Source organism: Anas acuta, chromosome 24 (assembly GCF_963932015.1).
Source record: "Anas acuta chromosome 24, bAnaAcu1.1, whole genome shotgun sequence".
Classification (NCBI taxonomy): Eukaryota; Metazoa; Chordata; class Aves; order Anseriformes; family Anatidae; genus Anas; species Anas acuta.
The window spans coordinates 2310377-2330798 of record NC_089002.1 but is presented as its reverse complement, the minus strand read 5'-3'; the positions used below and the strand labels follow the sequence as shown (position 1 = coordinate 2330798).

The 20422-nt window shown below is 61.2% G+C and overlaps 2 protein-coding genes and 1 long non-coding RNA gene across 8 annotated transcripts; 1 reads left to right on the top strand and 2 right to left on the bottom strand.

Annotated features, from left to right (window-relative positions):
* Positions 1-7207: 7207 nt before the first annotated feature.
* SMIM29 (small integral membrane protein 29) lies at positions 7208-9449 on the top strand. 3 transcript variants are annotated; one of them, XM_068659817.1, is made up of 5 exons: positions 7208-7276; positions 8004-8142; positions 8225-8250; positions 8377-8482; positions 8684-9449. In XM_068659817.1, the coding sequence occupies exons 2-5, from the start codon at positions 8032-8034 to the stop codon at positions 8723-8725; spliced, it is 285 nt and encodes a 94-aa protein (XP_068515918.1). In that variant the 5' UTR covers positions 7208-7276; positions 8004-8031; the 3' UTR covers positions 8726-9449. The 3 variants fall into 3 exon arrangements, with proteins under 3 accessions (XP_068515918.1, XP_068515919.1, XP_068515920.1); XM_068659818.1 differs by having other exon boundaries at positions 7215-7276; positions 8007-8142; XM_068659819.1 differs by having other exon boundaries at positions 7217-7257.
* Positions 9450-10068: 619 nt separating this feature from the next.
* Positions 10069-17132, bottom strand: HMGA1 (high mobility group AT-hook 1). 4 transcript variants are annotated; one of them, XM_068659813.1, is made up of 5 exons: positions 16993-17132; positions 13470-13583; positions 12428-12538; positions 11934-11984; positions 10069-10313 (listed from the first exon to the last, which is right to left on the bottom strand). In XM_068659813.1, the coding sequence occupies exons 1-5, from the start codon at positions 17041-17043 to the stop codon at positions 10260-10262; spliced, it is 381 nt and encodes a 126-aa protein (XP_068515914.1). In that variant the 5' UTR covers positions 17044-17132; the 3' UTR covers positions 10069-10259. The 4 variants fall into 4 exon arrangements, with proteins under 4 accessions (XP_068515914.1, XP_068515916.1, XP_068515913.1 ...); XM_068659815.1 differs by having other exon boundaries at positions 12428-12508; positions 16993-17112; XM_068659812.1 differs by having other exon boundaries at positions 10069-10316; positions 16993-17104.
* A 622-nt stretch (positions 17133-17754) lies between these two features.
* On the bottom strand, positions 17755-18348 carry LOC137843972 (uncharacterized). The gene is made up of 2 exons (XR_011089757.1): positions 18193-18348; positions 17755-17868 (listed from the first exon to the last, which is right to left on the bottom strand). It is a non-coding gene; the product is annotated as an uncharacterized lncRNA (long non-coding RNA).
* Between the last annotated feature and the right edge of the window lie 2074 nt (positions 18349-20422).

The following is a 20422-nucleotide window of genomic DNA, read 5'->3' as shown; positions in this document are numbered from 1 at the left end:
TGCTTGGTCCTGGCGCGTTCCTGGGTGTTTGAGCAGAGCAGAGGGGCGCTGATGCTTCCATTCGATGTCCTGCGTGTTCACAGCCCACTCAGCAGGGCTCCCTGCCGCTGCAGGTTGCACATGCTCGTCTTAATTTTCTGAGCTCAGTCCTGAGGTAAATGCCAGCCCTCCTCGTGATACACAGGCTGAAGCTCGGAGTGGCTTCTGTTAATTATCTCTTGGCACACCGGGGGACTGATGGAAACGAAGCTTCCAGTGTCCTCTGCAGCTGCTTAGGGGTAAAGTCATGAAGAAGTTTCCTTTTTCCCTCGCTGCTCCTTGTGCTGTGCTTGTATCCATGCACATGTGAGGACACTGCCTTTGGCACGTGGAGAAGGTTATTGGCTCCTGAAACGCTCGATCCTGGATTTCTCTGTGCACTGAAGTGTAACCTCAGGTTGCCAGATCGGTGAGAAAGCAGGGGGCAGAGGGAGGCGTGCTGCTTGCTGCAGAGAAGCTCTCGGGGCCGTTCCCACCCTTCAGCAGTGATTCGTTTCCTCTCGTATTGTGGAGATTAAATCCTAGTCCAGGGGACTTGCATCCTGCCATCTGGATTTTGAAACCTATTTGAGACCTTAATGGAGAAGGGAAGTGCATTTGGCACTCAGACACCACTGCTTAGCGTGATTATCTTTTAAACCTCAAAATACAAACAGAAACCTGGATCTCCGTCCTTGGAAGCGTTTGACAGGCGAGCTTGGATTCCTGCTGCAGCAGTAAAACATTAGCTGGTGGCTGAAACCGATGCTGGAGAGCTGCTCTGCTGGCGTTTGTTCTCCTCGGTTGACTCCAGCACAGGAGCAGGAGAAAAAGGACAACACCTCCGGGCAAATAATGCCTGCAGTGAGCACTGCTTGATTTTTTCCAGCAGCTCTTGGCCAGCTCCCCACCTCCTCACTGATTTTAACTGAGGCTTAAAGCTCGAGAAGCAGGTGGACGTCCCTCTGAGGAAGTACCAAGTGTAATTAAACAGAGCGGAGCTGAAATTGTTTGTGTCCAGCTCTAGGAAATCTCCCGAATATGTTTTTGGTGTGGCGGAGCAGGGATTTCTGCACGCTGGTAAACGTCAGATTGGAAACTGTGTGGCAGCAAACAGACAGTGCTGCTCGGGTCGTTACTTTAAGCTGGGTTTTGGGTTTCAAATTGGACTTGCCTTTGGAAAGCCCCGGCAGGAGGTACCTTTGAAAAGGAAAAAGCTTCGTTTTCAGTTAAAAGGAACACTTTTTTCTCTTTGGTGATGCTTTTCCATGGTATTCAGTAGGTGTGCCATGAAGCTGCACGTGCTGACTGCTCAACTGGCTACAAGAGGCTCGAGGCAACGATGACGAAACCAGGGAGCGAGGTGACAAAACCAGGGAGCCACCGGGCTCAGAGGCAGCAGATCCTCGGAGATGCCTTGAAAAGAGTTAGAGGAGGGTGTCCCTCCATTGTTCCTGAAACTGGCACTCAGTGCTGTTAAAGGACTGGTCGCTTCACAAAGATGTCCTTTGGCTTCTTCACAAAGCTGGATTGTTTGACTGCAGACAATAGTTTGCTGGAGATAGAGCAGATGGGTGCTGTGAAACCCCTGGGGAGAGGCTCGCACCTCCTCTAGCCCTGCGATGTTTCTGCTTCCCACCAGCGCTGCCCCAGGCTCTTATGTTAGCCAGAGCTTGCGTAGAAAGCCCAGGCTGCTTTCCTCTAAAAAAAAAAAAAAAAGGTAATTTTCCCAATTCCCAGTGCTTTGAATTTTAGGTGCTCCTTAGGACTGGCCTGGTGATGACTAACGCAGGACGTGGCAGCAGACTTTCTCTGCCATGAGCATCAGGTAGGGCCAGTACTGCTTGCTCGTGATTTCACTCTCAGAACAAGACGTTTAACCTCTGGGCAGTTTTACAGCTGAAATGTCTTGAGATGAATCCATCGAAGGCAGGGTGTCAGGATTAGGTTGCTTGGTGAGTGTGAGGCAGCTGGAAGAAGAGAGATCAGAAGCTGTGATGATGAACTGCTCTTTAAGCACACCCTTTGGGGTCTGTCTCCTTCCACTCGGGGGGCCACGGTTCCTTCCTAAGCTGATCTGATCCCAGCTCAGCAGCACGGGCTGTGTTGGTGTGCTGTAGGGGAAGGTAAGAGCACTGCCTTGGGGGCTGGAGAGGAGCTGCTTTCGGAGCACTACCAGCAGCTTCACACTGGATGTTGTGCTGCACAGCCTGGGTTGTGTCGACCGCAGTTCAGTTCAGTCTGGTCTTGAATGTGCCTTAAAGCAAGCTCTGTAAAGCGAAGAATTACAAGGGATCGGAATCTGCTGGAGTCTTGCTTTTTCCCTGGTGCAGACACAAAGTATTCCGTGGCTGAAAATGTGGGCAGGGAATGTCAGGAATCCTCACTTTTCTCCCCAGTTCTAGCAGGCGCTCCGGGCCCCTGCCTCGAGTTTTCCCTGCAGAAAATCGGTTCCCTGTTTTGCAACACGCTGGTTGCTTCAGAAGAGCGAAAACATCTGATGCTGCACTGATTGTTTCCCTCCCCCTGTTATAACAGCTTGAACCGATCACTTTCAAAAACTGTTTTTCCTTACCCAGATGTTTTAGGGTTTCCAGCCGGTGCGGTGTTTGTACCTGCGCAGCGCATCCCCTGGCAGGAGGCGAGGGTGATCCGGGGGCTCGTGGAAGGTGGGTTTGGACACTGAACTGGTGCACAGGCTGTGGCTGGTGTGGATCCTCAGCAGAGGTGTGGATGATGAGCCTCTGGTCTCTTTTACCCAAATTTAAGCCACTGGGTGAGGTTGCTGCGGGTGCCTGGTCACTGTGGCCAGGCACGGCTCCGAACTCGGCTGCTGCGGGAGCTGCCAGGCACCGCAGGAGGCACAACTGCTTCCCCATCCCCACGCCGAGCTGACGGTCCTAAAAATAACGGGGCTGACAGAGCTGATCGGGTTGCTGGGGCTGGCAGGGCGCTTGCAGGCTGCTCTCCCTGCAGCAGGGACCCGCGGGGTTCGCTCCCCACTTCGGGTGTGCCGGCTGACACCCCGCGCCTTGCAGGGGAGGGAAACGTGCAGAAACGGGATCGGTGGGGGATTGAACGGCGTTGGTTTGGGATTTGGGGTGTTACTCTGTGGCTGGAACTGATTGTGGGTTGCCTGGCCGGATCCTCACAGCACAGCACATCTCGAGGTGTTCGCTGCGCCAGCACGGTCCTGGCGCTCAGGGTGCTCGCTGGTGTCTGACACCATCACACCTGGGTGGGCTCAAAAGGGAGAAGGTCTGAAGGACCCTTTCCTATTAATGGTGCCTAAAAACTCTGCTCAGTCACCAGCTGCTGTGCTCCCACTGCTTTCCTCTCCTGGCTCTGTCCTTGCTGCTCAATAGGATGGCATCATCTAGTGGTTACAGCAGGGCTTTGGGATGCGGTGGCCTCGCTCCTGCTGTGCTGAGCCGGGCTCACACGGCAAGGTTTGGGGTGTGATCATACAGATCTGTGTCTGTGCATCCCTTTTCTCCGTGCTGAATGAATCTGAATGCATTTGGGGCTGCAGTGGGGGAAGGCGTGTGGCCACACAGAGGGTTTTGTCGGTAATTTGCCACGAGGTCTGTACGTAATTAATGAGAGGTGTAGATGGGTGGAAAGGAGCACTTAACTGGACTGAGGATGTATTTTAGGGGATTTATATGATCTCTTTTTGGTGCTAGTTGCTAGGGCTTTTCTTCCTTTTTGTTTCGTTTTGCTTTGTTGTTGGGAAAGTGAGAATTTCCAAGTTACGCCTGAGAAATCAGCTCCGGAGTTGCTTCAGGAGTGAAGCTCGGGAGCTCCAAGCGTGCTCGCTGAACTTCTCCTGTGCCCTGGTTTGTGGATTTCGGAGCCATCGCCTCGCATTTCCCACTCAATTCTCACGAGCTCTGCACCACCACGTCCCGGCGGTACCCGGGGTGAGGGAGCCGCATCCCCGACCTGCTGGGAGCCTGGGGACAGGACGGATAACGGGGACACATCGCTGTATGGACAGCACGGGAGGGGTGCCAGTGGGGCTGAGCATCACCCGTAGCCCTTTCACTCCTCACCTAACCGAGATCAGCACGCGGTCAGGAATGGTCTGGGTTTTCCACTGATGGTTTTGGGATGCGTCTGTGCTGCTGTGTGGCTGTCACGTTCGGGTGGGGACGTCAAATGAGTTGGGAGGAGGAGAAGGTGATGATGTGGAGAGCAAAGTTACAAGAATTAGAGGCCTGAGGTGTGCAGTGCGTCCAAAGTTCAATACTCTGGGAACTCCGGGTAGGTTTGGGTGTGTAATTCCCATCACCTGTTTTGTTTTTCTGCCTGCAGACTTTTTGTTCCTCCCGTGCGTTGTGTTTCTGATCCGGTAAAGTTAATGTTTTTGCAAGTTAAAATGGTTTGCAAAAAAAAAAAACACTTTACAACTGCAAGGGCACTTTGGAAACCCAGCACTTCAGCTGAAGGTTTTTCTCTTCCTTACCAACTTGGCGTTGTTCTTACTTAGGACGCACTTACTCCGAGTGAAGCTCTTTAGCAGAAACCACGTTTGGTTCTCTCTGAGGGTCCCCTCTTGGTTTGAGCCCACGAATAACGCAGTTTGGGCTCGGTCTTGGCTGCCGAGCTCAGCACAAACCCGCAGCATTTTGACCCACGGTACCTCCAGAGCGAGCAGGGGGCTCTCTTTCCATTCCTCGTTCAGCCGTGGCATTGTTACAACCCCCGTCCCACTTTTGAGGTGAAACTCGGTGCATTTTGAGCCTGATTGGAGCCGATGGGAGCCGCCGTGGTCCCCGTGCAGCTGTGCCGATGGTGCCCATCTCAGCTGGGCGCATCCCAGAGCTCGGCTCCATCCCTCCTGCAGTCGCCGTCCTCTGAGCTGTGGCCGAGGGGAGCCCGGTGCTGTCCTGGGAAGAAAAAGGAAAAAAAAAAAAGTTTAAACGAACAAACGGAGGGAGTTTGAGCGCAGACTGTAACCTGGTGCCACCAATAAACGCCGATATTTCGCACTGCTGCTGCCTGGTCTCTGCGTCCCGGCGCCGGTAACCTCCCTGGTAACGCGGTGGGTTTGGGGTTTGGGGTTTGAGGTGTCACCGGGGGGAAAAACCCTTCCTCGGGTGCCTTGGGATGGCCGCAGGCTGCAGAAGGACGTTTTGGGGGCTCACCACAGACGGGAGAGCCCCCCTCAACCTGGGATGGGTACGGAGGGGGTTGTGCTGGAGAAGCGGGGTGAAGGGTGTAGGGCTTGGCACGGCCCCGTTTGGGTGTTTCCAGTCCTGAACCGCAGAGCAACAATTCCCTGAGCTCCCAGAAGCTGCTTCCCCTGCTTCGTGCTGGGGGGGGCACAGGGAGCACCGGCAGCCCCCCGAACCCACCCTGCTGCTGCTGCACGTTAATTAATTTCCAATTAAACCCAGCGGCTGTTGCAGCGCCCTGGGGGCTCCCCGGCACCCTTGGGGCCAAGGAAACCCAAAGCAAGGTGACCTGGACCCCTTCTCGCACCTACCTGGGGTGCCGGTGCCCCACACGTGTGCGCAGCCACCCCACCGCAGGGGGGTCCTGGGGCAGCGTTCCCCCATCCCGGGGGTCAGGTTTGGGGTATTTTTGGCTCCCAGGACAGGTCCTTTCACCCGGCCTGGATGGGGTTTGGTTCCTCTTGGGATGCGAAACCAAACCCCAAACCTGGGCTGGAACCCACCCAACCCCAGGACCCCCCCCCCCCGGGGCTGGTTTGGGAAGGGCGCACGGGGCTGGATGGGGCCGGGAGGGATTTGGGGCAGGGTGGGTGCATGGGGTGGGCTCCGCAGCGGGGTTTTGGGGTGGTGGTGACCCCAGTGCTCAGCTTCCCACCCCCAGCCCCTCCCTCCAGGGGCTTTGGGACCCCCTGGGGACACAGCAGGGCCACGGGGATGCTGTGGACACCGGGATCACTCCCACTGCTGGGCTCTGTAGGGCCAAGGGGACATGGGGACGACCCCCACGCCCCCTCCCCAATGCAGCAAACCTCTTGGTGCCCCCCACCCGCACCCAGCCCCGTGAGGGTGGTGTCACCCAGGGGAGGTGTCAGCACCCCGGGGGCTGTCCCCGTGCCTCGGGGCTCCCCCTGTCCCCCTGTCCCCCCCCGACCTATTTATGGGGCCATCTGCTCCCGGCACAAAGCGGATTTGGAGCCTGGTGGGATCAGGGCCTGGGGGCTGTGGGGGGCAACACCACAGCGGCACGGGGTGTCCGGCTGTCCCTCTGTCTGTCCCTCTGTCTGTCTGGCCCCCAGCCCCCTGCAGCCCCTGCCCCCCCCCAGCCCGTGTCCGTCCTCCCCCCTTTCGCCCCTTTCCCCACATTTCCATTTTATTTCCTTTTAAGATTTTTCCGCCTCCTTTCATTTCCTTTTTATTCCCTTTTCAATTCAGTTTCCTTTTTATTTCCCCCCTTTTTTTAAAAAAAAATTCTTCCCCTTTTGCCCTTTTTTATTCCTTTCCCTTTTTTTTCCTTGCCCTTATTGCCTTTTTTATTTCCCCTTTCCTTATTTTTTCCTTTTTTATTTCCTTTCCCTTATTCCCTCTTTAGCCCCTTTCCCCTTTTTCCCCTTTTTCCCCTTTTTCCCCTTTTTCCCCTTTTTCCCCTTTTTTCCCTTTTTTCCCTTTTTTCCCCTTTTCCCTTTTTTCCCCTTTTTCCCCCTTTTTTCCTTTTTTTCCCCTTTTTTCCCCCTTTTTCCCTTTTTTCCCCTTTTCCCCTTTTCCCTTTTTTCCCTTTTTTCCCTTTTCCCCCTTTTCCCCCTTTTCCCCCTTTTCCCCCTTTTTTCCTTTTCCCCCTTTTTTCCTTTTTCCCCTTTTTTCCTTTTTCCCCTTTTTTACCTTTTTTTTCCCTTTTTTTCCCTTTTTTTCCCTTTTCCCCTTTTCCCCTTTTCCCCTTTTCCCTTTTTTCCCTTTTTTCCCTTTATTTTCCTTTTTTCCATTTTCTTTCACATTTTTCCACTTTCTTCCCCCCTTTCTTGCTTTTTCCCCCTTTTTCTCCCCTTTTTTCCTTTTTTTCCCCATTTTTACCCCCCCCTCTCCCCCCTTTCCCTCCCAATTCCCTTTCATTTCCCCTTTTCCCCCCTCCCCCCGCCCCCCCCGTGCCCGGTCTCTGCCGCCCCCTACCGGCCCCAAGCCCCCAGCCCCCCCCAAAACCCCTCCCCCCAAGCCCCGCCCCCACCCCCAGACCCCGCCCCCCCAAATCAGGCCCCGCCCCCTCCGTCACGCGCCGCGCGGGTTCCGGGTGCGGGCGGCGCGCGCAGGTGGGGGGAGGGCGGGGCCGGGGCCGCGGGGGGGCGCGGGGGGGGGCGATGGGGGGGGGGGCTGGGCACGGGGGGGGGGGCGATGAATGGGGAGGGGGCACGGGGGGTGTGGGGGGGCACAGGGGGGTACGAGGGGGGGCGGTGCACAGGGGGGTGCTGAGCACGGGGGGGGGCAATGCACGAGGGGGGTGCACGGGGGGGCCCTGTGCAATGCCCCGGGGGGGTGCGGTGCACGGGGGGGGGGTGCAATGATTTGGGGGGGGGGTGCGGAGCATTGGGGGGTGCGGTTCCGGGGGGGGGAGCAGTGCATTGGGGGGGTGCAGTGTACATGGGGTGCAATGCACGGGGGGGGTGCAGCGAGCCGGGGGGGCTGCAATGCACGGGGGGGGGGGTGCAGTGCTCGGGGGGGGGTTACAAAGCACACAGGGGGCAGTGCTGGGGGCACGTTGCACGGGGACGGGGGGGGGGCTCTGTAATGCACTCCCCACTTTGGGGGGGGGGGATTTGGGGTGGTGCTGGGGGGGGGGTGCACACCCCTGGGTGCTGCGGGCCCCCCCCCACCCCCCCACTGCTCACCCCCCCCCCCAAAATTCCTCCCGCAGGGCCCCACCTGGGGTGCTCCCCCCACCCCCCCCCCAGACCCAGGCAGGCAGCTGGGTGCTGGCACCCTTGGGTGCCCCCGACCCCTTTAATCCCCCCCCCCCGTCCCCCCCCCCCATGCCGGCAGCAGCCCCCCCCGCGCCCCCAGCCCGGCCATGAGCAGCAACGCCACAGCTCCCAGTGCTCCCAGTACGGGGGACTCACTGGTGGGCTCCGTGCTGGGCCCCTTCGTCTTCCTCACCCTCCTGGGCGCCGTGGTGGCCGCGGTGAGTACTGGGGGGGGGGTCCCCCGGGGGGGGGTCCCATCCCCGTGCACCCCCCCTTTTACACCCCCGTCCCACCCCGCAGGTGATGTACGTGCAGAAGAAGCGGAGGTGAGCGCGGGCTTGGCCCCAAATTGGGGTTGTGGGGTTGGGAGGGGGGGTGTGGGGGGGTGGGGGGCACACCCTGACCCCCCCCCAGCACCCCTAAACCCCGCTCAGCCCCTGTCCCCCCCCCAGGTCGGAGCGGCTGCGGCACCGCCTGCTGCCCATGTACAGCTACGACCCCGCCGAGGAGCTGCACGAGGCCGAGCAGGAGCTGCTGGTGGAGGCCGACGACACCCGGGTGAGCATTTTGGGGCTAAAAACGGCCTTTTTGGGCAAAAAAAGACCTTTTTTGGGCCAAAAATGGCCTTTTTGGGGCAAAAAAGGCCTTTTTGGGGCCAAAAATGGCCTTTTCAGGGCCACCATCCATTTCCTTCCCTCCAAGTCCACAGCCGTCGATGCTCACTTTTTTTTTTTTTGGGGGGGTCCCCGTCTGTTGCAGGTGGTGCCCGGCTGGGGGGGCCGCGGGCAGTGGAAGGCCTGATGCTGCCGCCCCCCCCCCCCGGAGTCGGAGGCACCGGAGGACGGCAGCGGGGGGCACAGCGGGGGCGATGCCACCGGGACGCCTCCCACCTTCACGCACCTTTTTTTTTGGGATGGTTTTTGTTGAAAATGTGTCCCCCCCCCCAAAAAAAAAGCCCCCTAAATGCACTGAGAATGGGATGTGGGGGCACAGCCAGGGGGGCAGGACACCCCCAGGGGCAAATAAACGGGTTTCTTTGCAATAAACGCGCTGGTGCTGCTTTCCCGGGGCAAATCCCACTCATTTTTACCCCCCCCCCAACGATGCTGACCCATTGCAGCCCCCCCCGCCCCCCCAGGGCTGACCCGGAGCACCGAACGTCCATAAATGTTTTTATTCAAGTAACTGCAAATAGGAACCCAAAGGTCGTCAACGGCGGACCGAAAAATAAAAATTAAAAATAATAACACCCCCCCCACCACCAGTTCTCTCCCTGCCGGGAGCACCCCAAAACCCACCACCGACCCCAGTCCCACAGTGGGGTCACGGCAGGGGGGGGGGAACCCCAAATCCCTGCCCCGGCACCCTGCGGGCTCTGTCCCTGGGAGCAGCAGAGCGACCTGAACCTCAACATGAACAGTAGAAAAACTAAAAAAAAAAAAAATTAACAAAAAAAAAAAGAGACTAAACTGGGGAGAACCCCCTCCTCCAGCGACACCCCAAAAAAAAAAAAAAAAAGGAAAAACCCCAAAAACCAAGCGGGGGAGGCCCCGGCAGCCCCGAATGCGGCGCAGCAGCAGCAGCACGTCTGTGAGCCGAGAGTGGAACTTAAATATCCAGAGGTAGTTGTGAACGAGAGGAGAACCGCAAAAAAAAAACAAAAAAAAAAACACCAAAAAAGGACAAAAAAAAATTAAAAAATTAAAAACTCAACCAGAACCTATCAGGAAAAGGCCACCCGGGGCCGGGGAGAGGGGGCAATAGGGGCAGACCCCCCCCCCCCCCCCCCCCCCGGCATCGCTGCGTAGCCGCTCTCCCGCGCACAGTGCAATCGCCCAGGGGGGAAATTTGGGGTGGGGGGGCACAGCCCGGGCCAGATCTGGGGTGTTTTGGGGTTTTTTGTAATTTTTTTTTTTTTTTTTTTTTGCCTTTGCTGCCCCCCCCCCCGCCCCATCCCTGCAGAGGACCCTGGGCAAAGCCAGTGCTGGGGGACGGCCGGCACCTGCTTTGGGGGGGTGAAATCGCTAAATTTGGGAGGGGGGGGGGACAGCAAAGGCTGCGGGTTTCCAGCCCCATTGGCACCCCAGTTAGTGGGGCCGCCCCGAAACGTGGCTCCGGGGGGGAGGGCTGAGCCCCCCAACCCCTTTTTCCCAGGCTGTGGGGCTGAGCCCCCCCCGGCCAGCGCTGCCGGTGGCTGGGGGGGGGAGTGGGGAGGAGGAAGAAGCCGGGGGGGCGCCTTTTGGGGTTTTCCCCCCCCCGTCCCTCTCCCTCGGGTCCCGGGCCGGCAATGGGGGGTCCCGCGGGGCGATGAGGTAGCGCCGGTTCGGGGGGGGGGTCACTGCTCCTCCTCGGACGACTCCTGGGAAATGTTCACCTCCTCCTCGTCCTGCTGCTGCAAGGCAAAGGGGGGGCGGTCGGCACCGTGGGGGGGGGACCGGGTGGGGGTCCCTTTACGGGTGGGGAAACCGAGGCAGCGGCGCTCCCCTGCGTTTGGGGCCAGCCCTCGCTCCCCGCGTGCACGAGGAGGAAACCAGGAGGAAACCCCGAGTAGGTTTGCACCAGGAGCAGCGTGTTGCACGCCCGCTGCAGCGCTGGGGGGTGCCCCATGGCCAGCAGTGGGATCGGGATCGGGATGGGACGGGATGATGGGATGGGACGGGATGGAATGGGATGGGATGATGGGATGAGATAAAATTGGGCAGGACGGGATGGGACGGGATGGGTTGGAATGAGACAGGGTGGGATGGGAGAGGACGAACTGGAATGGGATGGGACGGGATGGGATGGAAAGGGAAAGGATGGGACGGGATGGGATGGGAGAGGACGGACGGAATGGGATGGGATGGAATGGGATGGGACAGGATGATGGGATGAGATAAAATGGGACAGGATGGGACAGGACAGGATGGGTTGGAATGAGACAGGGTGGGATGGGAGAGGACGAACTGGAATGGGATGGGACAGGATGATGGGATGAGATAAAATGGGACAGGATGGGACAGGACAGGATGGGTTGGAATGAGACAGGGTGGGATGGGAGAGGACGGACTGGAATGGGATGGGATGAAATGGGGCAGGATGGAATGGGATGGGATGGGATGATGGGATGAGATAAAATGGGACAGGACGGGATGGGGCGGGATGGGATGGGACAGGACGGGATGGGATGGAAAGGATGGGAGAGGACAGACTGGAATGGGACGGGATGGAATAGGACGGGATGGACTGGAATGGGACGGGATGGGAGGGGACGGGGGGGGGCCGTGCAGCGCGGCCCCGCACGCGGCGGTGACTCAGGGCTGAGCGTGAGCGTGACTCAGCGCCGGCCCCCGCTTCCTCCGGCTTCATTCATAAAATCGCGGCCGGCGGCTGCCAGGGCTGGACGCGGCGTCCCCGGCACGGCGTGGGATGGGGTCACTCCAACCACGTCCCCCCCCCCCCCCTAAAATCCCGGTGCTGCGATGCCAGGGGATGCAGGACAGGCGGGGATGTGGCCAGGTTTTGCAAGCAATGCCCCTCTCCCCTTAATTCCCCCCCCCCGGTTTGGGTTTTTGCAGCCCCTCGCGCTCCGCCCCTCGCCCTCAGCACCTCCCCCAGGAGAAATGAAAAGAAGGGAAAAGGGGCAAAACCCCACAGCTCGTGGGGAGGGGACGGGCAGGGAAATCCCTCCCAGCTCCCGGGGCGATGAGCGTGGGTGGCAGCGGGGTGGGGGAAAGGGGAAAAAAAGGAGGAAAAAACAAAATATTTAGGAACGTGCTGGGCACTCACGCTGCAGGAATGCCACACATGGGTCTGGGGTCTGTCCCGTGCCAACCCCGTCCCCTTTTTCCCATTTTTGCTCACTGCTCTGCGCCCCTCCAGCCCCACAGCTCCGTGTTTAAGGGTCGCTGGGGGTCCTGCGCCAGGAGCGGGGTGGTTGTGGTGTGCCCCCCCCCCCCCCTCTCCGTGCCCAGCATCCTGCCAGGATCGGGTCCGTGAGGAAGAGGAGGAAGGGAAAAGCCCAACTCACCGATTTTTTGGGTCGGCCTCGAGGTTTTCTCCCTGGTGTGACTGCAGCTTTCTGAGCACACACAGTTGGGGGGGGGGGGAAAGGGAAAAAAAAACAAAAAAAAAAAACAGAAATTTGGGTCAGGCTGGGGCCGGGACGGTGCCACCCCCACTGCTGGGGCTTCCTCCCATCCTTCCTCCCTTGGCTGCCAAATTCATCACCCCGGTGGCATCCCCCGGGGCCGGCCCCAGGTACTGTGGGGGCTGCAGCCGAGCCCCCCCCCCCCCCCGGCCCCCCCCCGGCCCCGGTCCCAGCCCCGTGACTCACGGCGCGGTGCAGGAAATGAGTCGAGTTTTCAGAACAGGTTGGTGGCAGCGCGCACGCCCTGGCTCTTCCTCCCCTCCCTCCCCGGGTGCCAGCGCCGGCAGCCGCCCCCTCCCCAGGGATGCGAGATCTGCCCCAAATTGTCATTGATTGAGCCCAAAACGGTGCCGTGGGCGCTCCCGGCTACCTACCCTGCCTTTTGGGGTGGCCTTGTTTTTACTGCCCTTCGGCCGGCCGCGGGGTCTCTTGGGGGTCGGGGCTTCGCTGGGTTCCTGCTGGATGGAGAGCAGAGGGGGGGGACGCTGCGGAGGGGGGGTCCCCAGAGCAATTCCCCACGCTGCCGGGGTCCTGCTGGGCACAGCGGGGTGCTGCCGAGCCCCCCCAGGGTGCTCCCGGCTCCAGCATCCCCTCCCTGCTCTGGGGCACGGCCGCATCCTGCGGGGTGCTGGGAGCACTGGGAGCACTGGGAGCACCAGTTCAGGCTCCGGTTGGGGTCCTTCAGGTCCTGCTGGTGCCCTTCAGCCACCCGTGGTGGCCGTGACCCATCCAGCCCCGGTGTTAATCCCCCGGCTTAGCGGGACGCTCCCCGCCGGCTCGCAATCCGGCTGCTCTGCAGCCTCGCTCCTCCTCATCCTCACCCCCCCCCCCCATTTTTCTCCCCATTTCCCCGCTGCCCGTGCGTGGTTTAACCCCTATAATCCCACTGGGGGGGGGAGGGGACCCCAAAAATCAGCTCAGCAGCTGGGTGGGGAATCAGCAGATTTTGGTTTTGGGGGGGGAGGCGATGCACAAAGCCCACCAACCCCAGGGAGCTGCATGGGGTGGGGGGGGGGGGGTGGGGGGGGCTCTGGCACCACAAAGGCTCCGGCAGCATCTTATCCCTCTGAGCAGCTTGTGCTAATAGGGCTTTAATTAGCCCGGCTGTAAAGGCAGGTTTGTTCGGTGGCAGCCTGGGGAGGAGCAACGGGAGGCCCCGGAGCCTTCCCCCTGCGCCTGGGGGGGTTTTAGGGGGGGGGGGGGTGGCACAGAGGGGGGCTTGTCTGGGGCCCTCCCCAGGATTTGGGGTACCCAAGCACCCACCCGGCACAGGGGGCGTTACTGGGGTTGAGCATCCCCACCCCGCAGGTGCCTGCGCCCCCCCTCCCATCCCCACAGCCACCATCCTCCCTCCCTGGGGACCCCCCCCCCCAAGCCCCCACTGCCACCTCCCTCCTGGGGACATCCCCTGCGTACCTGCGGCTTCTTCCTGGGCCGCCCCCGGCCCCTCTTTTCCGAGGCGTCCTTCTCCCCCTTGGAGGCCAGGGCCTGGCTGGACTTGGCGCCGGCTTCGCTCATCGTCCTTGGCGGCTGCGGCGGCGAGGAAGAAGAGGAGGAGGAGGAGGAGGAGGAAGAGCAGAAGGGAGGAAGGCCGGTCAGCGCTCACCCGCGCCGCGACCCGACGCCGCTCCCCGGCGGGAGGCGGGCGGGGGGGGGCCGCGGAAGTGACTCACGGGGCTGCGAGGGACGAGCGGAGCCCACGGAGCCTCCCCGGGGGTCACAGCCCCGCGGCTGCACGCAGGGGGGCTCGGGGTGGGCAGGGGGCTCACACCCCGCTGTGGGGTCGGGGTGGCCGGTGGGGGGTAAAGGATGGGGTGCCCCCGGTTTGGAGCTGCTGGAAGCCCCCCCAGGAGTTAAATATCAGCCCCAACATGCAGCTCTGACCCGTCCTGCACGGAGAGGGGTCCCGCCGGCACCGGGGGGGCTGCAGGGGCTCGGCAGGGTGAGAGGGGGGGGGAAGCAGGAGCATCACCAGGCGCCGTGCTGGGAGGAGACCCCCGCCTCTAAAAGAGTCCCCCCCCCACTAGTCAGTAACTCAAAATTTTGAGCTCCAAATTTCAGCCGCACCGTGGCACCCGCCCTGTGCCAAACCATCCCCCCCAGCACCCATGGGTGCCTGACACCCACAGACCCCCGGCACCCACAGACCCCCGGCACCCACACAGGCACTGGGGGGGGGCTGCAGGAGCCCCTCGCCACCCCATGCACTGATGCAGGGGGTGAAGCCTCCGGGTGCTCCCCGCTCTCCCACCCCCAGGGCCCCCCCTTTGGGTGCTTCTCTGGGAGCCTGTGGGTGCCCAGCCCCTCCCTGGGGACCCCTCCCGGAGCACCCCCGCTCCCTGCCCATCCCTGGGGCTGGCTTTGAGGCGCAGCCCCCAAATCCTGGCGGGGTGCAGCCTCGTTGCCTTCCCTTCCCATGCCGGGAGCAATGGGATCGGGGCTGCGGGGCAGGGGCCCAGCCTCACCCCGCGGCACAGAAACCCCGCTGAGGTAGCCAGGTGCCCCCACCGCCCCGGGAGGTTTTTGGGGAGCGGCGGCTCTGCCAGCTCTTCCCACGGGGCCCGACCCACGGAGCAACCCCCCCCCCCCCCGAGCAGCTCCCCTTCTGCCAAGAGGAGGAGAGCGGCTCCAGATTTAATCGGGAGCCCTTGAAATCCCAGACACGCTGCCGGCACCGGCAAGTTGGGACAGGACGAGGGGTGGTGGCACGGCCCCGGGGGCCCGCAGGGATCCCCGGGGGGGTCCGGGGGTGCCAGGGGAGCTGGGCTGGGTCTCGCTCACCCCCAGCATTTGGGGCACGCCGGGAAGGGCCCTGCCAAGCTCCCACATCCCTGCGGCTCCCACCTGGGCACCGCTGGGCCCAGAATGGGGGCTGCACCCCGCTCCTGCCACCCTGGCTGGATTTAGGGACACCGAGGGACACCACCAGGCTGTCCCCTCCCCGTGTGTGTGTCCCGGAGGGCTGCACGGCTTTCCTGCCTGATGGGGAAAATCCCGTGGAGGAGCGGGCTCCATCTTCCCCTCTCCACCCTGGTGCTTCCCGGGGGCGTAGGGAAAACCTGCTGGGCCGGAGCTGTGGGGCCGCCGCGCTCCACACCCTGCTCCCAGCCCAGGACGGGCTCGGGGCCGGGATCAGCCGGGTGCAGAGCAGGGACCCTGGCAGGAACGGGGCCGATCCCATCCCCTTGGGGTCCGATCTGCGTCCCCAGAGGGCTGCGGACCCCTGGAGGCTTTTCCTGGCGGGTTTCGTGCAGCCAGAGGTGCCGGCCCTATAACGAGGCTTTAACCACCCCCAGCCTTTAGCAGCTGCTTCCAGTTTGGGTAAACTTCAGCCAGGGGGCACGGCGCTGCTGCCTCCCCGCTGCTGGGGCTGCGGGAGGGACCCATGGGGGACCCCGATCCCCATGGGGACCCCGACCCCACAGCAGTGTCTGGAGCCCCCACCACGCCGAGACCTTCCAGGCCCCTCTGAAAGTGACTCACGAGTGCAAAGCAACAACAAAAACCACCCGCAGATTATTTTTTTTAGGGGGGGGGGAGACAGAAACCGTGCGTGCTGTCATGTAAACACCCCAAAAATATTACTCACAGCATCCCTGAGCCCTTCAAGGAGCACTTAAAAAAATATATATATATAAATAAGGTTTAGGGAAGAAAATACTGGTGGGCTGAGAAGTATTTATCTTTTTTTTTTTTTTTTTTCCCCTCTTTTTAGTCAATCTTTGGCAGAGGGAACGCAGCCCCCCGGCCCTGCCGTACCCTCTCCTGGGGGTCCCTCAGCTGCCCTGCTTGGGGGTCCTGGCCCCATCGGGCAACCCCTGGTGGCCACGACGCTGTGTGAGCGATGCGGGTGGGATTTGGGCTGCCCATGGTGCCACCCGTGGGTGCCACCCCGTGTCCCCGTCCCCACCTCGGAGCTCGGCCCCGCGCCTCGGAGCGGGATCGGAGGCAGCAGCTGGGTTGCCATGGAGGGAAGGAAGCAGCTGAGGGAGAGAGGGAAAAAAAAAAAAAAAAAAACACAAAAAAAAACCTTTTCCCCTTTTCATGGCGGGGGGAACCACGAGCAGGGGGCTGCCGGGCTCCTGGAGGCTGGCGGGGAGAAATCCCGGCGGAGGGCACTCCTTAGGGTCAGGGGGTGCTGGGGGGGGGGGGGGGGGAAAACCCCTTCCTCGGCCGTCCCCGTGGGTCGGGAGCCGCCGTGGGGGGGTGCTGCTGGCAGCCACCTCTTGCACAAGCCACGCTCGGCTTGCAAAAGCCACAACCTGCCCCCCCCCCCGTGCAAACAGCCCCATAAATCCCCTGCGCCCGCCACCCACTCCCAGATTAAACAACCCAACCCGAAAAGGGGGGGGGGGGGAAGAACTGAGGTGGTGGTGGCGGTGCCTCAGATCTGCCCCCTTCCCCCCCAAAAATCTCCTCACACCCAGGAAACCCAGCCCGGGGCTGGGGGAGGCACAAGTTGGGGAGCCCCGGGGATGGGGGCTTAGGGCCGAGGTTGGGGGGGGGGGGGGGCTCTGCTTTGAAGCCCCCCCCCCCTCCCCTTTCCCCTTCCCCTTGCTATTAAGGGCAGACCACCCCCCTTCCTTCCTGGGCATGCATAATAAAAGGAAGTGATAAAAGAAAGGAAGGAGGGAGGTGGGGGAGAAAGAAAAGAGGCAGGAAGGGCAACAGCGCAGCTTTGTGAAGCCCCCCCCCCAACCCCCCCTCCCGCGGGCTGCAATAAAACCCCGGGCACAGCAGCGCCATTTCGGGCCCCCCCCTGCAGGCATGGGCTGGGGGGGTGCTTTTAGGGGCAGGGGGCGATTTGAGGAGTTTTAAGGGTAGGGGGCGGCTTTAGGGGGGGGGGTTGAGCCCCCTCACTGCAACTTTGCAGCGACCTGCCCGAGTGTGTGCCCCCCCCTTGTCCCCCCCCAACGGGGCCTTGCCCGGCCCCAGGCACCTTGCGGCGACCCCACAAAATTTGCAGCGCCCCCCCCCCCCCCACCACCATCCGCGCCGACCCCACACCATCGGCCGGGGCTCCATGTGCTCGGCGCCCACCCCAAAAAATTCGCAGCCCCCCCCCCCCCCCACGTGCTTTGCACCGACCCCACGTGCTTCGCGGCGACCCCAGGCGGTTTGCCCCGACCCCACACAACCCGCCGGGACCCCGCACGATTTGCACCGACCCCCCCCTAATTTGCACCGACCCCCCCCAATTTGCACCGAGCCCCCCCCAATTTGCACGGCCCCCGCCCCACGCGCGCTGCAGGCCCCACGCACTTTGCAAGGTCCCGGCCCCACGCACCTTGCACCGACCCCAAAACCACACGGAGGGGACCCGGGGGGGGGTCCCAGCCCCACCGAACCGACCCGGGGCTGCAGCCGGAGCCCCCCCCCAGGGCGTTGGGGACCGCTGGAGCCCCCAAACCCCATAAATCGGAGGAAAAGTCCCCGCAGCCCGGCCCCCCCCAGCTCATCCCGGCCCCGCCAGGTGCATCGCCCAATTAATCCCAGTAATTAATAACAAACCAAAGGGGCACCCGCGAGCCCTTGCAAACACGGAGCGAACCTCGGGCCCCCCCAGCACCCCCCTGAACCCCCCAACCCCCCCCCCCCCCCGGAGCAGAAAGGAAAGAGGAAGGCCGGCACTCACAGTCAGCTTGGTCTCGGAGCTGGGTGCTTGGGGATTATTATTATTTTTTTTTTTTTTTTTGGTGGCTTTTTTTTTTTTTTTTCCTTTTAATTCTTTTTTTTTTCCTCCCTCTCCCGGCGTGGCTGTGTTGTGAGCGAGCGAAACCCCCCCTCCTGGCTGCTGCTGCTCGCAAATGCGGATCTGAAAGGAGAAGGCAAAGAGAGAGAGAGAGAGAGGAGAGGGAGGCTGCGACTCGCACACGCATCCACAGCACGGCCAGGCCCCCCCCCCCCCCCAACCCCCCCACCTCTTATTTATATAAATAATAATAATAAAATTAAAAAAAAAAAAAAAAAAAAAGCGCTCCGGGAGGAAGGAAGCCGGGTCCAAATCATTTCACGGGGAGCCAGGGGGAGAAAAAAAAAAAAAAAATAGGGAAAGGGGGGGGGGGGGAAAGAGGGGAAAAAAAATAAATAATAATATTAATGATAATAATAATAAAAAGGAGCGAACTCCGAGCCTTACTGGAGGGGATCCAGGTGCTAAAAATAGCAAAATCACCCTGGAAATTAAATAAGGGCAGCCGGGCAGAGGGGAGCTCCCAGCCCTTGCGGAGCGCCGGGAGGAGGAGCCGCCTGCATCACGGCCGGGGGGGGCGGGCGGCGGCGGGGCCGGGGCCGATGGGGCCGTTCAAAGGGCTGCGGTGGGGCCGAGCCCCCCCACCAGGTCCTGCTGACCCCCCCCAGGGCCGTGCTGACCCCCCCCCGGGCGGTGGTGGCTCCCCCCGGGCAGCCGGGATGGATGGAGACCCCCCCCCAAAAAAAAGATCCCCAGTTTGTGGGGTGCCCAGTGCCCAGTTTGGGGGTTCCCGGTTTAAGGGTGTGTGTCCCGGGTGGGGGGGGAGGGAGGGGCACACTCTGCTTTGTGCCCCCCAGGGTGGTTTGGGGGTTTTGGGGTGGCGCCGAGGGGTTTTGGTGGCGCTTTGGGGTTGAGTGCCGGGGCTCTCCGCTGGGTGAAGCGCGGTGCTTTTATTTGCTGTTAACCCCCCCCCCCCCCATAAAAAAAAAAATAAAAAAAAAATCCTCTGATCCCCTTCTGGAGGCACCCGGCAGCAGGTGCTCCGTCCCCAGGGAGGGGTGGAAGCGCCGTGTTTCAGATTTCAGCGCGGAAATGTTGGAAGAATGGGATTGGGGGCGGAGGGGTGAGCGTGGCTGGGCTGGGGGGGCTGGCGAGCGGCCCCGAGGTCTGGGCAGGTTTTGGGGTTTGGTTCTGCCCGGGGGGGGGCTTTGTTCTGAATCCGTGCTGTCTGCTTTGGGGTGCCTTAGGGCAGCGTGGAACGGGAGCCACATCAGCTCTCCGGGTCTGCCAGGACCCTAAAAAACAGCCCCCGGCTGTGCCAAGCATCTGGGGGCTCGTGGTGGGTTTTAGGGGGAATACAGGGAAATGCAGAGCTCCCAGCCATGAGGGTCTGCCGAATTCCCCCAAACTCCTGCAGAAACCCCGATGGTGAATTTCGTGGAAAGTCTGACTTGGGTGCTTGGACCCCCCCTGCCTCGAAGGGTTGAAATCTGGTGGTAGGAGCTGAACTTTAGGCTGTATGGTGCTGAATTCAAGTTTCGGGCAGGTTTTTGTTTAAAAAAAGCATCCTTAACAACGTGAAGCCCGGCAGCGTTGGTGTCTGCGTGCGCAAAACTTCGGCGGGGCAGGTTTGCGACATGGCAAGAACCAAACCCAGCTGCGCAAGGCTCGTGGCACCTCTTGCTAAACGCTGCTTGGATTTAACCCCCCCTGCAAACTCCCTCGGCGCCTCCTGTCTGAAACACAACCAAAGCCGTGTCCCTTTCTGAAAAATGAATGCAAAGGAGGGGAAAAAAGCCCTGCGAGGAGCCGACCCCTTTCCAAATGCCTGCCCGCGGAGGCATTGCCCCGTTTGCAGCGCTGCATTTTGGGGCTGAGCCCGGCTGCAGCTCCCTGAGATGGCGACCGCGCTGCGTCCCCTCCAGCCGAGGGCCTTGCACCCAGGTAAGGTGCTGCTTGCAAGCCCCAAACATTATTTTTTTGGGGGCTAAAATCAGCATTCCCCTTTAGCAGGCGGCCCCAGCCAAGCACCGTGTGCTGCGGTGCCTTCGGCTGCCCCAAACCTGCCCATGGGCGTGCTCGGGCTTCCCCTCTTTGCTGCGAGCCCGGCGAGGAATTTGGTTTCTGTCCCTGGCTGAGGACTGCTGTTATTAATATCCCTCCCTCGTTATTTCTTCTGCGCCGCCGGTGAGTGGCTGTAACCGGAGAGCAGCGCCGGGGGGGGCGCGAACAACCGGGGCTGTCGGTTCTCGGCCGCCGAAACTTTTGGCAATTTCTTGCTCACCCCTGGGGAGGGCTCTGGGGGCTGCCTTCGCGGTGGATTTGCACCCAGGGGCTGCTCCGCGTGGGTCCCTCGGTGTTCGAAGCAAAGCCGCGGCCGTCTCCAAAAAATCCCCGGCCAGGTGCGCCCCACAGCCGGGAGCGGTGCTGGGATGGGAAGCTGCGTGCAGCGGGGGGAAATCGGGAAGTGGCTTTTTTTAGGGGGAAAAGGGGGATTTTTTTTGTTGTTCTGAGCAAGTTTGGGAGGACAGAGGGTGGCTTGCTGGGGGGAGGGTTGTGGGAGGAAGGGAAGTGGCCTGGCAGCGCACCACGGAGAGGTCTGCGCACACGGTGACCCACGGGGGGGACGTGGGGCAGTGCCCCCTGCCCTGAGCTCCCCGTGCTGAAAGGAGGGGGG

Excerpts from the sequence above, each read along its gene's own strand:
- SMIM29 (XM_068659817.1), top strand. The coding sequence starts at position 8,032 with ATGAGCAGCAACGCCACAGCTCCCAGTGCTCCCAGTACGGGGGACTCA. Across the intron at positions 8,251-8,376 it reads TACGTGCAGAAGAAGCGGAG|GTCGGAGCGGCTGCGGCACC; the intron begins GTGAGCGCGGGC and ends TCCCCCCCCCAG. Across the intron at positions 8,483-8,683 it reads TGGAGGCCGACGACACCCGG|GTGGTGCCCGGCTGGGGGGG; the intron begins GTGAGCATTTTG and ends CGTCTGTTGCAG.
- HMGA1 (XM_068659812.1), bottom strand. The coding sequence starts at position 17,043 with ATGGTGGTGGGGGGGGGGGGGGCGCTGCAAATTTTGTGGGGTCGCCGC. Across the intron at positions 13,584-16,992 it reads TTTTGTGGGGTCGCCGCAAG|CCGCCAAGGACGATGAGCGA; the intron begins GTGCCTGGGGCC and ends TCGCCGCCGCAG. Across the intron at positions 12,539-13,469 it reads GGCCCAGGAAGAAGCCGCAG|CGTCCCCCCCCTCTGCTCTC; the intron begins GTACGCAGGGGA and ends CCCCCTCCGCAG.